At 34.4% G+C, this 19,743-nt stretch overlaps 1 protein-coding gene across 3 annotated transcripts in view; it reads left to right on the forward strand.

The window, feature by feature from the left end:
• PIAS1 (protein inhibitor of activated STAT 1) overlaps positions 1–19,743 on the forward strand; it is a 112,869-nt gene that overhangs the window by 91,532 nt on the left and 1,594 nt on the right. For all 3 annotated transcript variants that reach the window (XM_054688323.1, XM_037502790.2, XM_054688317.1), the window contains 5 exons: positions 3,279–3,352; positions 11,638–11,798; positions 13,397–13,527; positions 14,244–14,424; positions 18,300–18,442. In XM_054688323.1, the coding sequence (XP_054544298.1) occupies positions 3,279–3,352; positions 11,638–11,798; positions 13,397–13,527; positions 14,244–14,424; positions 18,300–18,442 (690 nt within the window). The remainder of the gene's footprint in view (positions 1–3,278; positions 3,353–11,637; positions 11,799–13,396; positions 13,528–14,243; positions 14,425–18,299; positions 18,443–19,743) is intronic.

The raw sequence follows: 19,743 nt of genomic DNA on the forward strand, positions 1-19,743 counted from the left end.
AGCAGTGTACTTCGTCATTCGGCCTGTTCTGTTCCTCGCTCTGGCTCTGGTGAATTCTCTCACCCTCCCGCGCTTCTGACTGTACCCGGTGCTTGTATAAATAAATTAATTAATTAATTAAAAAGAAAAAAAAAAAGCCATTAGTAAATGGTATAGCTAATGTTGGAAAAATTGAATGCTTCACCCCTAAGATTGAAAACAGGGCAAGGATACCTGCTCTTCACACTTCTATTCAGTATTGACCTCAAAATGCTAGCCAACACAGACAAGAAAAATAAAATAATACATATTATAAATGAAAAAATTTTTACTTTTATTTGAAGGTAACCTTGTTGTATACGTAGGAAAAAATCATAATCTACAAAAAACTTACTAGAGTATGTAAGTATAGCAAGTTACATGCTAATTGTATTCCCATTAGCAATAAACAATTAGAAATTGAAATTCAAAGAATATTATTTATTGTAATATCCAAAACTGTAAAATGCTTCAGGATATATTGGACAAAGTCTGTGTAAAATTTATATGCTATTCTTTTTTTTTTTAATATGCTATTCTAAGTTGATCTACAGATTCAATTTAATCCAATCAAGATACAAGGTAGATTCTTTTAAAGTACCTTTACGAGAAAAATTGGGTAAGATTGAGTCCCTAGTGGCAATAGTAAGGCAAAGTCTTAAAAAAAAAAAAAAAACAAAGAAATTGATGAGCTGATTCTAAAATAATTTGGAAAATTGTCCTCTGTGAGAAAGTGAACATACAAATCATATTTAATTTAAGTAACAATAGCTAATATTGAATATGTTATATTATTTTAAAACATTTTATGTATATTAGCACATTTAATCCTTAAAACAATGCTATGAGGTACTCTTATTATTTCCATTTATGAGATCTTGCAGCTGAGACACAGGGATGTGAAATGACCTAAGGCTAAATTCTAGCCTAAGCTGGTTCTAGATCTTTGTTCTTTTTTTTTCCCCCCAAAGATTTATTTATTTATACAAGAACCAGGGTACAGGCCAGATGTGTGGGAGGGTGAGAGGATTCACCAGAGACAGAGCAGGGAACAGAACAGGCCTACTGACTGAAATCCACTGCTGAGAGGGGAGCAGTAGGCAAGACAGGAGAGGTCCTCCGCACCATGTGGGTTGCTTCGCAGTCAGCGGATTCACAGCTTCACAGCGCTGCGCTCAACCACCTGCTCCACCAGGGAGGCCCCTACATCTTTGTTCTTAACCAGTCTCAGGTTGCCATTTGTGTTTCATTTTCCTTTTAAAAAACTAAACATTGAACTTTGTTTTGTATAAGGTGAATATTATGATCTGTGATATTTGCTTGATTTAAATGGAAGTTTAGATAGACAAAACGCAAAGTCATTTATTCTTCCCATTGCTGTATGTATGGTGGGTGCCGACAGGGTTGTTAAAAACATAGAATGGTCAATAATTCCATAAGAATTCTATTTGCATGTTTATTTTGTATGGCAGAAAAGATACTTGACTAAGATTGGATCCAAAATGGCAAAGGCATTCAAGTATGAGAGACAGACTGTGAATTCCATAGATTTAAACATTTTGGAAATTCCAGGCCATGAAATAACATTTAGTCTGACATCAGAATCATATCTGGAGCTTTTAAAAAACTACCCACTGGAATTCTGTAATTATGTACACAACCACTCCATTTTGGGCCCCCTTAAGCATATAGACTTTAAAGTTTTTATGTAACAGTCTCTAAATTACTAGAATGTTACATTTAGATATTTCTAGTCTACTAATATTAATGTTCTAAACTGAGGGGTTTTGGAATAACAGATACCTTAGGTTTCCAGATGAGACACATAAAGGACCTTGTTACATTACACTGACAGAATAACAAAATAGCCACTAAAAGTAAAATTACTAGTGCCTCCTCTCTTAAGAAGCATAGGAAATTTGAATTAAAAAGGCTTAGAGATTATCTAATGTGAATTCTTGTTTGGCTGTAAATAATATAAAGCTCAGAGATTGACTTGCCCAAGGTAGCATAGTTTAGTTTATAGTTGTGTATGTACACACATGTATGTATATATGTGTATGTGTGTATGTACGTACATATGTATACACAGATGTAATTAGTTTATGGATAAGTAAATATAATACCCAAATAATTACAGGGTAAAACATTTGAACTTTTTTCATAATTTGAAATTAGAGTTAATGTGTTTTACAATAAATACTTTGTTTAACTGAGCTTTAGAAAAATTTTAAATGTTAGCTTTTTTTTAATAGTTTTTTTTTTTTTAAGATTTATTCATTTATTTATACACACTGGGTACAGTCAGAAGCATGGGAGGGTGAGAGAATTCCCCAGAGCCAGCGTGGGGAACAGAACAGGCAGACCGATGAAATACACTGCTGAGGAGAACAGTGGGCGGCGCAGGAGAGAGGTCTATCGTGCCATGTGGGACCCTCTCCAGTGGCCGGGCATCAAACCAGCGCTGCAGAGGCTGTGGGCAGTTCCACAGCCCAGCACTCAGCTGCTGCGCCACCAGGGGAGGCCCAATGTTAGCTTTGTAATTTCTATTAATTAACTTTTGTTAAAATATTACTAGTCATGGGGACTCCCCGGTGGCGCAGCGGTTGAGCGCTGGGTTGCGAAGCTGCCCGCGGCCTCTGTAGCGCCGGTTTGATCCCCGGCTGCTCCCTGGCCACCAGAGGAGGGTCCCACATGGCGCGCAGACCTCTCCTGCCGCCCACTGCTCCCCTCAGCAGTGTACCTCGGTCTTTCTGCCTGCTCTGCTCCCCGCTCTGGCTCTGGTGAATTCTCTCACCCTCCCGCGCTTCTGACTGTACCCAGTGCTTGTATAAATAAATAAATTAATTAATTAAAAAAATATTACTAGTCATTATTGTCTAAAAAAAAATCTGTCCAGTTTATTATTAGATCTATAAAAGCAAGCCTGTCATCAGGTGAATATGTCAGCCTGCTATAGAAATTTCCTTTATGTTGTTGCAATGCAATTTTTGTTCCATGTTTGAGAAATAGGAAACTTAAATATAGTTAGTCCGTAGATACACAATTGTTTTCCTTCCTTTGCTTATTGTAAAAATTAAAAAATGTGATTGTTTTTATATTTTCATTCAATTGATTGGAAGATCATTGAGATTAATTTTTTAATTCCTTTTATTTTAAGGTTCCTCATTTTAAGTCTTTGCTAATTTCCTTATGTTACATCGGTGATCTGTTTGTAATGAACTTATTCATTTGTTTGTTTTCTCTTCTATGAATATCAGTTAAAGAGAAATTGACTGCCGATCCAGACAGTGAAATAGCTACAACCAGCCTAAGGGTTTCTCTGCTTTGTCCAGTAAGTATAAACTAATCCTTGCTTTCCAAAAGATTTAGCATTCATTTTCTGCCTTTATTATGTATTTTCAATATTTGAGAAATTCTGTTTCTTTTTGAAATATGCCCTCTTTGTTATAGTTCATGAAAAATGGAAAATCCTAGTAGCCATAGGATTTGGAAACTTGAAGTTTTTTAAATTATTCTACTCTGAGTAGTAGATATTTAAATATTGCTTGTAACTTATGACTATCTCTCAGACTCAGTTATTTAAAATCTGAAAATTGGGAATGCTTGTTATTATAGTGTATTTATCAAAATTTTTTTTTTTAAAAGGTTCCTCTGAATAACCATTTAGCCAACAACAACTATATTATAACAAATCAAGCAAGTATGGGCTATCCTCTTTAGTTTGAATAATTGATCTGGTTGTATACACAGAAATAACCTGAAATATTTTTAAACCAGACAATGAGGTCAGAATCAATAAGCTATACAAAATAAATAAGACCCCAAGATATACCAAATGATTAAACTTGAAGTGCAAAAAGTTTCAGTAAAATGTGTTGTTGAGGTTTATTTCTAACTAATTTGATGTTAAGTCCCCCAGTAATGGTAGTTGAATATGGCTTTCATACAGAAACGTGAAAAACTGGGTAAATTATGTCGACATTTTGATTGCCCTTTTGGTCTATAATTAATAAAATTCATCTTATCTAAACTGGAAAGAAAGTATGAAGAATGAGAGGACACAGCTGTTTCCTGATTTGTCTGGATTGCTCACGCAGGCCTAATGCTGAAAGTTTTTAATACTGAAATCCTACTAATCTAAAAGGAGATTATTGTATTCTTAAGCAATTTAAATAGAAATCAAATGTTACTTGTTCTACATCTTAGTCTTATAGTTTATAAAACCTTAAATACAACATGAGAAAGTCATTAGCTAACAAATTAATTTATAATACTTTGTAAACTAATTGCTCTTTAGAAAGAAATTTTTTCTTTTTAACAGTAATTGCTAAGGTAATTTCGGTTCATTATTAAAGTTTTATAAATTTCAGAAAAATACAATAAAGTTCATAAACAGCATGAAATTCTATCATTTTGTATATTTCCTTCTGCCTTCTTATTCTTACTATAGCTAATCTTTTTCTTAGGGAGAATATTTTGACTTTAAGTTTTTTACATTATTACTAAAAGTTATTTGCCAAATATATGGTACAAATCTTGACAGAGCTGAAAGGAGAACTAGACAGCAGCACAATAATAGGATACTTTAATGGCATATTTTCAGTTATGGATATAGTAATCAGGTAAAAGATAAGTAAGAAATCAGAGGACTTAAACACTTATAGACAGATTGGACCTAAAGGACATGCAGACTATACTAGCACCAGCAGATAACTCATTCTTCTTAAATGCACTTGGAACATTCCCCAAAGACAGACAATTAGGCCACAAAATAAGTCTTAAAAATTTTAAGGAAATTTAAATAATACAAAGTATTTTCTCTGACCGCAGGCTGAAACTAGAAATAAAAAGCAGGAGGAAGACAAAATAATAAACAGATAATGTAGAAATTAAACAACAGACTCTTAACCAATGAGTCAACGTTGAAATCACAAGGGAATTTAGAAAAGATATGGAAATAAATGAAAAGGAAAGCAAAGTATACTAAAACTTAAGAAATGTTTCAAAAATAGTAGCAAAAGAGGAATTTATAGCAGCAAATGCTTTTATTTAAAAAGGATAAAGATTTTAAATAAACAACCCAACATTACCTTAAGAAGCTAGAAAAAGAGCAAACTAAACCCAAAGGCAGCTAAAGAAAGGAAATAATAAAAATTAGAGATAAATGGAAAATCATAGGAAAAATTTCAGCGATAACAAGAGTTGGTTTTTGAGAAGATCAGCAAAATTGACAAACCCATAGCTAGACTATTTAAAAAGAAAGAGGAGACTCAAATAGCTAAAATTAGAGATGTAAGAGGAGACATTATAACTGATGTAACAGGGGGGAAAAAGCATTCAAAACACTGCTGTGAATAATTACATGCCAACCAACTAGATAACTTAGAAGAAATGGATAAATTCCTAGAAACATATACAGCTTACCATGACTGACTCATAAAAAAAAAAAAATAGGAAATCTGAACAAACTTATAACTAAAGAAATTGAATCAGTTATCAAAAATGTCCCCCAAGCAAAATAATAGTGATTAAGATAGTGTGATACTAGTATAAAAACATCATATAAAGCCATAGAACAGGCTAGAGCATTGCATATATGACCAAAATTACTTTCGACATGGGTGCCAACACTACATGATGGGGAAGAGACAAACTCTTCAAAGGGCATGAGAAAGCTGATGCTCACATGCAAAATAATGGCATTAGACCTTTATGCTATATGCAAAAAAAATTAACTCAAAATGGATTGACATGAGACTTTAGACTGTTAGAGAAACTTTTCTGGACATCGAATTTGGAAATGATTTCCTGAATATGACACCAACAATGCAGGCAACAAGAGCAAAAAAAGAAAAAAAATGCTAGTATACCAGAATTAAAAGCTTCTGTGTGTCAAAGGAAATAATCAACAGTGAAAAGACGTATGGAATGAGGGAACATAATTGAAAATCATATCTGATAAGGTGTCAATATCCCAAATATAAAGAACTTCTACAACTCAGCAACAGCAAACAGCCTGATTAAAAATGGGCAAAGGATTTGAATAGCTACTTCTCAAAAAAAGTGTATAGACACAATAGAAATGGCCAATAAGCACAAAAGAATTGTTCAGCATCACTAACATAAGGAAATGCACATCAAGTCACATGAGCTATCACTTTGTACCCATTAGGATGGCCACTATTAAAAAAAAAAAAAAAAAAACAGAAAATATCAAGTGTTTGCAAATATGTGGAAAACTTGGAATCCTGTGCACTGTTGGTGGGGGGATGTAAACTATTCCAAAACATGCAGATTATGGAAAAAAATATCAAGTTCCCTCAAAAAAAAGAAAAAAAAAGAAAGTAGAATTACCATATGATCTTCTGGGTGTATATCCAAAAGAATTGAAAGCAAAAAAAAAAATTGAAAGGAGAACCTCAAATAAATAATAGCTAAGAGATGTGCAGCAACATGAATGGTTAAAGAAATTGTGTGTGCACACACCTGATGGATTATGCCACATTACAAAAGGAAATCCTGTCATATGCTACAACATGGTTGAACCTCAAGGAATTTAGGATTACAAGCAAAATAAGCGAGTTACAAAAACATAAATACTGTATGGTTTTACTCGCATAAAATATAAGGAAGTCAAAATCATAGAAGTAGAAAGCAGAAATGTGACCACAAAGGACTGGGTGTTGGGGAGGTATACAGAATTGGTGTTTAATGTGTATAGAGTTTCAGTTTTGCAAGATGAAAATGCTTTGAGATCCGTTGTACAGTGTGTATATACTTAATAATACTGAATTGTACACTGAAAAATGGTAAAGGTAGTAAATTAAATTTTTTGGGTTTTTTTTTACCACCAATGTTGACTGGTGAGGCATAGGTAGATTCATTCATGCTTTCTTTTTTTTTTCTAATTATGTCTGTTGAGGTAATGGTTTATAGCACTGTATATGTTTTAGGGGTATAGGTTCACACCTATACAGCGTGGGTTGGATTCTTAAGTAACCAGGTAAATGTTATGACAGCCTAAGGTGTAAAGGAAGTTGGTATTTTTTAACATTTAGAAAAATGGTTCACAAACCAGGGAAATAGAGAGTGGCAGGAAGACCAAAATAAAAAAGCATTCTTATTTATATTCTTTTCCCCCCAAATCCCAATTTACCCATACTCTCCCTCCATGTGGTTCCTTGTCATCTCATTCCATTGTAAAACATCACTTCAGAGAATATGAGAAATTCAGAAAAGTCTGTAAAGCCTCATTTTCCATTTAAATTGCTGGAAAAGTGGTTTCTCTACAATTTCATTTTAAAAGTATTTGCAGTTGTGCTAATAAATAAGGTATTTATGCCATTTAATATTTAGGTAGACCCTTTATTTCTATAAACACTACAGTACAAATGATGTTGTTTTTATTTGTAGAATTAGTTGTGAATTTTATAATTCATGGGCTCTTCTATGTCTTACTAGAAAATGTTAATCACATTTTGTTCTTTGCACCTCTAAATGTAATCTTTCTGTATAGCCCTGATACTCCCCCCTTTTTTAGTGTCAGTGGTTTTAGCAGTTCATTTTAAATTGACATCTGCTTTCAAAATTTGGATTATACAGAAAACAACTATAATCAGTAATTTCTAAGAATTTCTAGAAGGAACAATCCCTTTATAATTATTGTGGAACAGTAAGACCATATATTTAGGTATGTTTTGACTCTAAAAAATAAAACTTAGTAATGAAAATTTGTCTATCAAATTTATAGAATAGTAAAAGAGATTTATTTCCTTTGAAATATGTAAATATGATCTCTGACTGTGCATATGAATTGCCCTTGTGATATACAAAGCTCAAAATAAATGAGTTTCTGTTTGTGTGCCTTTTAGCTAAAGACAATGGAAAAAAATTTTTTTTTTTTTTTTTTTTTTTTTTTGCTCTTTGGGAATTTTTAGGTTCTGATTTATTAAAAATAGAGCAGGAAGGATTTTTGAGAACCTGCTTTGTTAGATACTCCTCAGATCTATAAGCTCAAGTTCAAATGACTTGAAATTGATAAAAGAAAAAAAAAATACTTCTTGGAAGTTTATTTGTGAAATATTTTTTATGATGATGAAAAAGTGAGATTATTAATATTCTTTTTTAATATGTACAATATACATATTTTATTGCTATATTTTGGATCTTGCTGATATAAGCTTAGATACGTTTAAACTTCTATCTAAGGTATTTTCCCTTGCAGTATCATCAGTTACTAAATAGCAGTATTATGTTATAGTAAGGTTAGTGACAGTAGAAGTCTCATGTGGGAGTTGTTTTCAAAATGTTTTTTTGCAAATGATGCACATATTCACCATGTCTTATAAAGTGAAAAGTGGAATTAGTTATCACAAGAGGAAAATGTGCAAAGCACAGCTTTTCTCCTGACACCAAATTAGAGAAATCAGTATCCAGTTGTCAAATATTTAGAATTTAGTGATTGTTTTTAAAATTTTGCAATATGAAGAAATTATCATGTAAAAGCTACTTGTGATTCTTTGAAGCAAGGTATTTGTGTAACAGCTAATAAACAGTGCATTTGAAAGCAGACTCCTGCTCTATTTACTCCCATTTATGAGTGTCCTTCCTATATGTTTTTTTAAAGGTATAATCTTTCATTTATTTTTTAATTTTTTTCCCAAAGATTTATTTATTTATTTATACAAGCACTGGGTACAGTCAGAAGCACGGGAGGGTGAGAGAATTCACCAGAGCCAGAGCGGGGAGCAGAGCAGGGAGCAGAGCAGGCAGAAGGACCGAAGTACACTGCTGAGGGGAGCAGCGGGCGGCAGGAGAGGTCTGCGCGCCATGTGGGACCCTCCTCCGGTGGCCGGGGAGCAGCCAGGGATTGAACTGGCGCTGCAGAGGCTGCGGGAAGCTTCACAACCCAGCGCTCAACCGCTGCGCCACCGGGGAGGCCCCCTTCCTATATGTTTTATGTAGTTTTCTAAAAACTCTGTAAGACTTGTCTTTGTGGCTAATCATTAGGACTTGAGAATTGCTCTTTCACCAAAGAGGAATTGACAGCTGGGCATTATAGAGATAAAGGTATATGAGATGAAGACCTTTGGCCAAAAATTTCTATTCAGAGTATAAATTCTGTGGCCTGTGGCTTGGATTCTAAAATAGTCTTTATTTTTTTAATCTTCTTATTCATTGTTTTCAACTATCAGAAATAGCCTACTAGTGCTCATACATGAACCTTTTCTACTTTTACTGTATTTCTCTAGGATTTGTAGTCTATGATTTCTCTAATTAGTATTACGGTAGTGGTAAAAAATTTCCTACTCAGTAGAAATTTGCACTTCACAGGTAAGTTAAGGTCTGACTTAAAATATAAAAATTTAATTTAGCGGGGCATCCCTGGTGGTGCAGTGGTTGAGCGCTGGGTTGCGAAGCTGCCCGCAGCCTCTGCAGCGCCGGTTCGATCCCGGGCCACCGGGTGAGGGTCCCACATGGCGTGCAGACCTCTCCTGCCGCCCGCTGCTCCTCTCAGCAGTGTGCTTTGGTCCTTCTGCCTGCTCTGCTCCCTGCTCTGGCTCTGGCTCTGGTGAATTCTCTCGTCCTTCCGCACTTCTGACTGTACCCAGTGCTTGTATAAATAAATAAATAAATCTTTAAAAAAAGAAAAAGAAGAAAAAAAAATCAAGAAAATAATCCCATTTACTATAGAAAAAAAAAATTTAATTTAGCACCACCAGATCACTATTTGGAAAATGTTTCTGAACTAATGCCGCGTGTTTTGGATAATGGTAAATAGTCATTTTTCTGGTATAAGTGCTAGTTTGTTCTTTGTCTTTTCATCAGGTGCTATGTAAATCAAATCATAGCAATTGAATAGAATTGTAAAAAGGGAATAATAAATTTATTTAATACTCTGTGAGCATGGAATAGAAGAATGATTGAGCTAAGGTTTGGGAGGTCTACTGGCTTACAAAGCAACTTCATGCAAATATGTGTCTGTACTTTAATATTGGAAGACATTAAGCACTTACTCTGTGTCAGGCAATTTGCAATAAACATAGTATAATTGAATCCCCACAATCCTAAGATATAGACACTATTTTTATTCCCATTTTTCAAAACTGGGACTTAGGAAGACTAACTTGTAGGATTCACAGTTAATAGTGGGGCTAAGATCTAACTCAAGCTCATAGTCCAGGCTGCCTTCTAAAGTGCTCTCTAGGATCACGTGTAGGCCTGCTCATTATACAGGAGATCTTCCTGCAGGTTCATTGCCAAGTGCAGAGGGTAAGGAAAGGAGTCTGATATATTTCTAGTAGGAAAAGACACGTATAAATATGTGTTTGTGTGCAGGTCAGAGTTGGGAGCACTGGGAAGGGACCTATCAGTTTTTACTGTCTCTCCTGTCCACACTTTTGATGGAGTCCCTCCTCATCAGTTGATAGCACATTCTGGGTTGTTTTTTTTATTCTTCATCACCACATCCTGTTGAAGTTAGGAGGAAATGGTATTATTTTACAGATATAAAAAGAAGCCCAAAAAGGTTAAGTGCCTTTCCTAGAAGCATGGTAAATCATTGGTACCAGAACAATAATTTAGGGCCTCAAATCAAATGACAGTTAATTTCCTTGGGAGACTAGGAAATTGCACATTTCCTTGAAATTCATCTAAGCCAAGAATCTTTTTCCTCTTTTCTTTAACTCATATCCTTTGCAAACCTTTATATTTTTCAAGCTCACAAATATGTAGAAAGTCTTTTCTTGGATTTAGCAAATAATGTTGTTGAAAGTAGATAACTTCTATACTTTGACTCTTGTGGCCTCTGGGGACTGCAGAGTGGTAATCACACTGCACCATTCAGGGTGTCCTCTAGGGATTATATGGAAGTTTCTCTACTTTGAGCCAAAGCTAGCAGTTCAGGGATCAGGTGAAGCAGTTTTCGATATTCATTGGGCACAGTGAGCCTTTGTCACCTTCAGCCACATGTGTGTGGCAAAAAAGAAATTCTCATAACATGCTGAGATGTTAGAGGTCCTGGGGTGTTTGCTGAATTGCCTGGGATGGTACCCAAAGAGGAAGAAATACAGGGTGCTCACACCTAGCTTCTTCCTCAGAAGTGCCATTTGATAATCATACTAAACATTGTAGGGGATGTTGGTTTTCATTTCATTCCATTTGGCCTGTGAATTTCTGTCATTCAGAGGCCAGGTTGAAAATAAATATTATGTACTATATACTATACTATAATACTCTTTTTTTCTTTTCCCAAATCCCTAGTAAAGTGGTTTAATAACTTTCCTGTATCAGGGACTATAAGAATTTGGTAAAAGCACTCCAGGAAAATGCACACACTTAAAAATTTGGCATATTCTTTCATAACCCTAGTGGATTAGGGGTAAATAATACTTGTTATAGATTTTCTGCAGTCACTAATATCCAAAGAAAAGCTATAATTTTTTACCTGTAGTTGTTTCACAGAAAATGTGTTTAATGTTATTTCATATTTATGAAAAATAAACACAATATGCTTTGATACAGAACACTTACACATTGTATTTCAAGGAAATTTTTATCAAAACCTTAATTTTGATTAACATTTTCTAATATTGACTTTATCTTCCTCTCTTAAAGCTTGGGAAAATGCGGCTGACAATTCCATGTCGGGCCCTTACATGTTCTCATCTGCAGTGTTTTGATGCAACTCTTTATATTCAGATGAATGAGAAAAAACCAACATGGGTTTGTCCTGTCTGTGATAAGAAGGCCCCATACGAGCACCTTATTATTGACGGGTATGTAATTTAAAGGTTTTCCTTGTTCCTTGAAATGAACACTTATTATCTGTATTTGTTATCAGATTTGGAATTCTGAGTTACTTAATTTTAGGATTTTTGTGATTCTAGAAACCTGTATTTTTCAAAGTAAATTATTATTAAGATTGTGAACATTTTCCATTCTAATTTGATGTCATTTTAGAAATATTGTCAGCTCCTCTTTAAATAACTAGTGATTCTAAGTGAGGTATGCTTACACATGTTCCTAACATGAGTCCCTGTATCCCCAGACATGCAGACCAGATAGAGAAAGAAGGAAAGAATTGTGAAACTCTGGTTTAAGTTAGGATTTTTAGTAGAAGTTAGCCTGGTTTTTTTTTTTTTTTTTTTTTTTTTTTTTTTTTTTTTCAAGATTTTCTCACTCTACATTCCTTCATATCTGTTCTCCACTCTAAGGGTCCTAAAACTAATCGGCGCACAAATAGCAAATTTATTTTTCTGTTCACTCTGAGATACTTGTCTTTGTCTTTCTTGTTCACCTTCAACATCATAGCAATAAGTTATTTTTTAACACTCCCATGCTTTTCTGTCCTTGCAGAAATCTTAGAATGTCCCTCTAAATTTCTCCTATATTCTCACCTCCTTGTTTTTCCTTTTTGCCAGTGAACAAAGATAAACTATGACAAGAAGGATATTTCCTGGACTCCCTGGCAAAACATTTAAGGCAATGTAGCTGTGCATTTGAGAAAATATAGGAGTCTAAAGGTCTAACATAGGGAATGTAATATAAGGAATACAAGTGTAACCTACATCTTAAAAGATGTCACATCCAGTCATGGTAGGGAAAAGTAAACATGTTTTATGTTTAATATTTCAGAGATGACAATGATCACTAAAATGTTGATTGAGTATTTTACCACTTTATATTATATAGTTTTAGATACCTTTGCCAATTGTGACTTTTTCTTACTATAAAAGCCATATACATACACACTTAAAGAAAACTGGAAAATGTAGGAAAATAAAAAGCTCTGTTGTGTGTCCGATTTTTGTTTTCATATAATTGTGATTGTACTATATTACTACTTTTTATTCTTTGGTTTCATTTAGCATTATAACTAAGGATATAACCATTAATTTTATACATTTTTTACAAATATCATTTTTCTTATCTACATCTTATTTATCAGAGACTTAATATTCAGTACATATTTTTGTATGTATTGCTTTAGTTTATAAAATAAGATATGCTTATTATCAATTTGGAGCATATAAAGTATAAAGAGTAAAAATAGTAAATATCCATAATATCTCCACTCAGACTTTTATTTTTAAAATGTAGGGTTTTCTTGGTTTCTTCCCATGTTTTATAAATGTTATTGAAAACCTCATTTTTTATGGTTACATAATATGTCCTTGCAGAAAGTATCATAATTTAAGTAATTATATTCCTATTGAATACTATATTTCAAGAACAAATATAACTTGCCTGTCCTACTTTCTTCTTTCTCATTTATGCTTGTATAAAACAAAAGGCCTGGATATTTCTTGAACATTAATAATTATAATCTGTCTTCATTAATGTGATACTCAAAGGACAAATTTTTTTTTTTTAGCTTGTTTATGGAAATCCTAAAATACTGTACAGACTGTGATGAAATACAGTTTAAGGAGGATGGCTCTTGGGCACCTATGAGATCAAAAAAGGAAGTACAGGAAGTTTCTGCCTCTTACAATGGAGTTGATGGTGAGTGTTAGTTTTCCTGGAGAGTGGGGCAATCTTGATGTTTCAAAGCCTTGATTTTTTAATACTAAGATGCATAAATTTTTTTAAAAAACCTCAGCTCAAGAATTTATTATTGATTAAATGTTCAGAAGTAATGAAACTCCTTTTAAATCCACTTTTTTGCCAAAATTTTGAAATTTTTGTGGTATAAGATTTCAAAGTAACATAACCTAATAAGTCATTTGTAAAGTCATCCATTTGAAATAGTAGCCTTTGAGATATTGAACAAATTTGGTACCTATTTATAAACATTTTTTTCCATTTATGTTTCTTCCTTGGCTTTTGGTATGTTTTTACCAGAAGGAGATGTTGACTATTTTTAAATGTTACCAAAACATTTCCTAAGTGTATCAGATACCATGCACGTAAACATATATACAGTCTCTGCCCTCAGGCTGCTTTTATTCTGTAGTGGACATACATTTTGATCATATGCCTTAACTCAGTTGTTTTTGTTAACTTAACTCAGTTTTGTTTTTGTTTTCCAAAATATCCTTCAGCAACCAATAATAGTTTTAAGCTTAGGGAGACAAAACTACTGTTGTTCTTCTACTCTATAGCCCAGCAATATTGTAATCTAAACTCTTAAACTGATAAATTAATCTATAGGCACACTGAGAAAAGCAAAAAGGTATCATTGGTTTTTTTGGTCTTATCTTTTAATCGTTCCCTCACAGGATGTTTGACCTCCACATTGGAGCATCAGGTGACTTCTCACCACCAGTCTTCAAATAAAAATAAGAAAGTAGAGGTGATTGACCTAACCATAGACACTTCATCTGATGAAGAGGAGGAAGAGCCATCTGCCAAGAGGACCTGTCCTTCTCTGTCTCCCACATCACCACTAAATAATAAAGGGTAAGCGCTGAGACCTTACAAAAAAGTAATTGTGGAAGTTAACTTTACATGGGATTAGATCTGTCAAATACAGTGAATATGCATGATTTTAAAACTTAGATTAAAAAAAGAAACAGAAAAAAACAATAAAACTTAACTGTCAAAGAACAGATTGACTTTTTCCCCAAGTTTGTGCTGTTCTTGAGGGGTTCATATAATGCCTTAAGGGAGTCATTTCGGTATGGTATTCATCTTTCCAAAAGGTAATTCTAGTACAGTTCTCAAATTTTCATGTACATCAGAATTATGTGGAGGGCTTATTGAAGTGCACATTGTGCACTATCCCCCCGATGTCTGGTTCAGGAGTAGAGACTGAGAGAATTTGTATTTCTAATAAATACACAGGTGATCCTGATGCTATTCATAGGACTTAGAATATTTTTTCAAACTGGAAAATGTATGCCATAATTTAACCCTAAATTGAGTGTTCCACATGAAAAGCAGAGGAAGACCAATTGAATGCTTAAACCTGCCTCAGAATGTGTGCATCTGGCAAAGAAAGAATTCAAGATGACTTAGACTTCTAAGTCATTGTGACTTGCTGTACACAATGCTTTCTATTTTTGCACAATTGTTTCCCAAGTTCCACATTAGTCTCAACAGTAATGTACCTTGATTATGCTTCAGTTCAGTTCATGAAGCACTGTCATCTACTGGATATAAAAGTGTGCAAACATGGTGCCAATAAAATGAGTGAGTACAGTCCTAATCTTAAAGAGTTTGATATATTGTAGGGGATGGTAGCATGTAGCTAACTCTAGCTGGATTCTTTTTGTTTGTTTGCAGAAATTTATCCAGTAACCAACAAAAATATTATAAAATAAGCACAACTGTTACAACTTACAAGTTATATTATTTTTACCAAAGAGCACTGGATTTTTATTTTTACGTTTGTCAATATCAGTTTTTCCATTGCATTATTCCTTTCTTTCATGCCTATCAGGGAAAGAAAAGGATGTTCAAAACTATAGAGATGGTTAGCTGACGGTAGCTATGTTTATGTAGTACTAATCAAAGGTGCACCTAGGTACATTTGGGATTTCCCATTCATTTTTCTTTTAAGCCAAAAGAAATATAGGCTTCAGATAGATCCCACCAAAGTTTAAACTGCTGCATTTCTAGCTGGATCCTTAAACAGACTGTTAGTCTTATGGACACATTGAGGATTCTCAGCAAGATTTCATGTTTTGCTGAGCATAATTGTGGCACACTAAAGGTACCCATTTTAGGGTACATTTCAGAAGAATTACATGGCCTATTACAATTGAATAGGAGTTATTCAAAAAATCTCCTTCCAGGACCTTCTTCCAGGGCCTCCCTGGTGGCACAGGGTTTAAAATCTCAGCAGTAGCAAGCTGTCACCAACCACTGCAGCATGAATTCGATCCCCAGCCAGGAGCTAACCCACATGGCATGGCAGACCTGCCCTGTCTCGCTCTCTGCTTCCTTCAGCAGTGTATCTCAGTAGATTTGCCTGTTCGGCTTCCCATTCTGTCTCTGGTGAATCCTCTCCCACTCCCCCCGAACCCCCACACCTCTGGCCTATACCCCAGTTCTTATATGCATAAATAAAAATAAATCTTTAAAAAAACAAACAAAATCACCTTCCAAAAAGCAGAACTTGAAGTGAGAGAAGTAAAATCCTCAGAAGGCACTATTAATAGATTCCAAAGTTCGTGAGAAAAGTTTAACAATAGGCCAGGGACAGGTTTTTCCCTACTTAGAGTCAAAGCATTTTCAAGTTTGATAGTGTGGAGATTAAAAAATCTTCTGTTTGAATGTATTTGTCATTATTTGAAAAATAAAACTGCAACAGTAAATGAGCACACTCATGGTAAATGTAACTCCTCGTTTGAGCACTTCAGCTCTTTTAGGAATCTAAACATGTTATACAGGTTGGTATTTTCGATCTAGAGTAGCTTATCAGCATATAGACAGAAATAAAGACGTTAAAAGCAGTAAACAAAATGAACCTTTAAATACTAATTCTATTTTTATTTCTGTTGTATGAACATGTACCTCTGTTGAAAGCCCACCTTGATGGCTGTTACCCAACAAGTCTCACCTTGTCATAAAGTCAAATTATTTTACAAATCTGCGTGAGAGAAAAGTTGGCATTAGAATTTTGATTCTAGGGCCTCCCCGGTGGCGCAGCGGTTGAGCGCTGGGTTGTGAAGCTGCCCGCAGCCTCTGCGGTGCCGGTTCGATCCCCGGCTACTCCCCGGCCCCGGAGGAGGGTCCCGCATGGTGCGCAGACCTCTCCTGCCGCCCGCTGCTCCCCTCAGCAGTGTACCTCAGTCCTTCTGCCTGCTCTGCTCCCCGCTCTGGCTCTGGTGAATTCTCTCACCCTCCCGCGCTTCTGACTCCACCCGGTGCTTGTATAAATAAATAAATAAATCTTTAAAAAAAAAAAAAAAAGAATTTTGATTCTAAGATATTTTTTACCTCTACTCTTTAGGATATTAAAAATAGCCTCATATATATAAACTATGTAATAATTTTACTACCTGACTGTACATTTTTCCTTAAAAGTAACTTTTGTTTAGAAATCTAATAATTCTTTGGATATTTACTCTGCTGTTTCTCCAAAAATAGCTGTGTTTATTATGTTTGGGAAATTACATTAGATGCACTAACTACTTCCTGAGCTTCCCAGTGACTAATTGAGCCGAGATACAGTATTTGCAAATACCAAACCTTTCTCTATTTTCAGATAAAAACAAGTATCCTCAAAGTTTATGGCTTTTTTAGAAGAAGGATAATGCCATATTCAGTACTGAGGGCCTTTATGTAATGATGACTAGCAAATAAATAGAAACCTAAACCTAACAGATTGTCTGTGTTAATTGTGTAGTATAAAGGGGGGAATGAATTTCAGAATATTATAAAATTGAAAGAAAAGGAGCCAGCCAGGAATTAGAAGGAGGCAAACATAAGTGAATGTAAAACATTTTGCTCTCTTTAGCCACTGAAGTGAGTACTGTTTAGTATTCATCCAGAAATTTCCTTTGCTGTTTGCTCTATACCAAGATGTTTTCAAAGATAAGCATTCCAACTGCTTTTTTCCTCTCTTGTAATCCCTTAGGCATTGTCAGAGGAGATAGCTAATGGAAAACAGTACTTTTTATAGATGTAAGAGGTTTAATTAAGTTTCCATTAGATGAAACATTTTTATGAGGTAGATGGAAGAGTGTATTTCATGCTTCATATCCCATTTATAAAAATGTGGTAGGTGGTCCTAACTGGAACTCTATTCCTGGAAACCAACCATGGCATCTTTTAAAATATTCAGTACCTTTGAAATTACATCTCCACACCCCAGCTAGTTTGCAAGAACTTTTAAAAGCAAAATATGGCCTCTTTTCTCTATTTTCTGTAACCTCCTTGCCTATTAACCTCTTGTATGGTTAGGGGAACATAGGACCCTCTTATTTACACTTAGGAGTATAGAATTCTTCCATCATTTCAGTTCAGTTCTTCCTTTTCTTTTTCCTTCCTTTCTTCTTTTTATTTGTTTTTTTCCTTAATTTTTGGTAAAAAAGATAGGACTACTTAGCTAAACATTTCACTCTTTTCTTTCAGAGTTCCTCTTTTTTTGTTCTTTTTTCTTCTTCAGTAGTACTATTCTACCTTTAGAAACTCTCCACCACCTGTTCATTTTGGAGCATTTCTTATCTTGCTGATGATTGTGGATAGTCCAAATTATATATTGCTTTGCTTGTCTTTGTTTTCATTTCCTGCTCAAGAACTAGGGCTTATTGTGAGATACAACCCCTTTGTTAAGCATAAAAGTTCAACTGACGTATGAAAATTATGCACACCTTTCCTCCTTCTAGCATATTAAGTCTTCCACATCAAGCATCTCCAGTGTCCCGCACCCCAAGCCTCCCTGCTGTAGACACAAGCTACATTAATACCTCCCTCATCCAAGACTACAGGCATCCTTTCCACATGACACCCATGCCTTATGACTTACAAGGTGAGTCACTGGTTCTTTACTATCATAGCATTATGAATGCCTTTGATCCACATAGTCTTCTGGGTGGACCTAAAAAAGAATTGAAAGACTGGGAAAACAGGTGCTTGGAACCAGGATCTGGGAGAAATACATAGTATATTTCTATCTGTATAAACATATATTTATATACATATAATATATAAAATATGTTTAACTCATAATATATAAAATATATAATTTATAATATATACAAATATTATATTTATATTATGTAAATATGTACTGTGGTCATAAATAATATTGATCCAATTCCTTGATTCTACCTTCAAGAGCCAGTATTTTACCACTGATGGTAAAATTAGTGCGACACTCACAAAAGTTTCGTGAGCTTAAAGTAGTCTGCAAGTTGTTTTTGGATAACTTCCAATATGTTTTTTTGAATTTTGATATTTATGAAAAGTTTTTTATTACCTGATCCAAGTTATAATACAGCAGGTGTTGTGGGTAATTATACTATAATTACCTATCTCTTAGATAATGCTAAAAAAAGATGTGGGAAAATCTTAATTTTTGTTCTAGTGAACCTGATCCTTCTTTTCAAAAGTAGTATGAAATGTCAGTGTACTCATTTGTACAATGTATTTTGAGTTCGTATTAATCATTTACATTATAAAAAAGAATTTATTACTTAAATAAATTTATAATTTATTAATTTGTATATTACCCATATGATTTAAGGACTTTTTTATATTATGAAGAGAGATGTGTGTGTGTGTGTATGTGTGTGTGTATATGTGTGTGTGTGCGTGTGTGTGCTTGTTGTAGAAAATTTAATACAAAAATATAACTGGGATAGTTGAGTGGCTTCTTATTGATTGTTAAGAAAACCCTATTTCAACTCTGATAGAACTTCCTGCAATGAGGACAGTGTTCTAATCTAGATTGGCCAACACAGTAGCCATTAGCCAAATACAGATGTGGAGCATTTGAAAGAGGGGGGTAATGTGACCAAAGAAGTGAATTTTTCATTTTACTCAATCTTAGTAAATTTAGATAGACACATCATGAAACTAATAACTGCTCTATTAGACATTATGGTCCTGCTTTTCAGCCACTGCCAGTTGTCACAGTCAGGAACTGCATTTTGCAGATCCTCACGTTAGGATCTTTACTCATGTAGATAGTGAGTGGATCCCAGTATATTTGTGTTGGTATCGTATTTTTATCTACATCTGCTTGTTGTACTTTGCCTCAAGGTTAGCTGTCATAATGAGTCATTCAATCACATTGGTTAACTTGCTCTTGGTTACATTACACATTGG

This window comes from Talpa occidentalis, unplaced genomic scaffold (genome assembly GCF_014898055.3).
Source record: "Talpa occidentalis isolate TD23 unplaced genomic scaffold, MPIMG_talOcc4v2.1 talOcc4.11, whole genome shotgun sequence".
In the NCBI taxonomy this organism is placed as follows: Eukaryota; Metazoa; Chordata; class Mammalia; order Eulipotyphla; family Talpidae; genus Talpa; species Talpa occidentalis.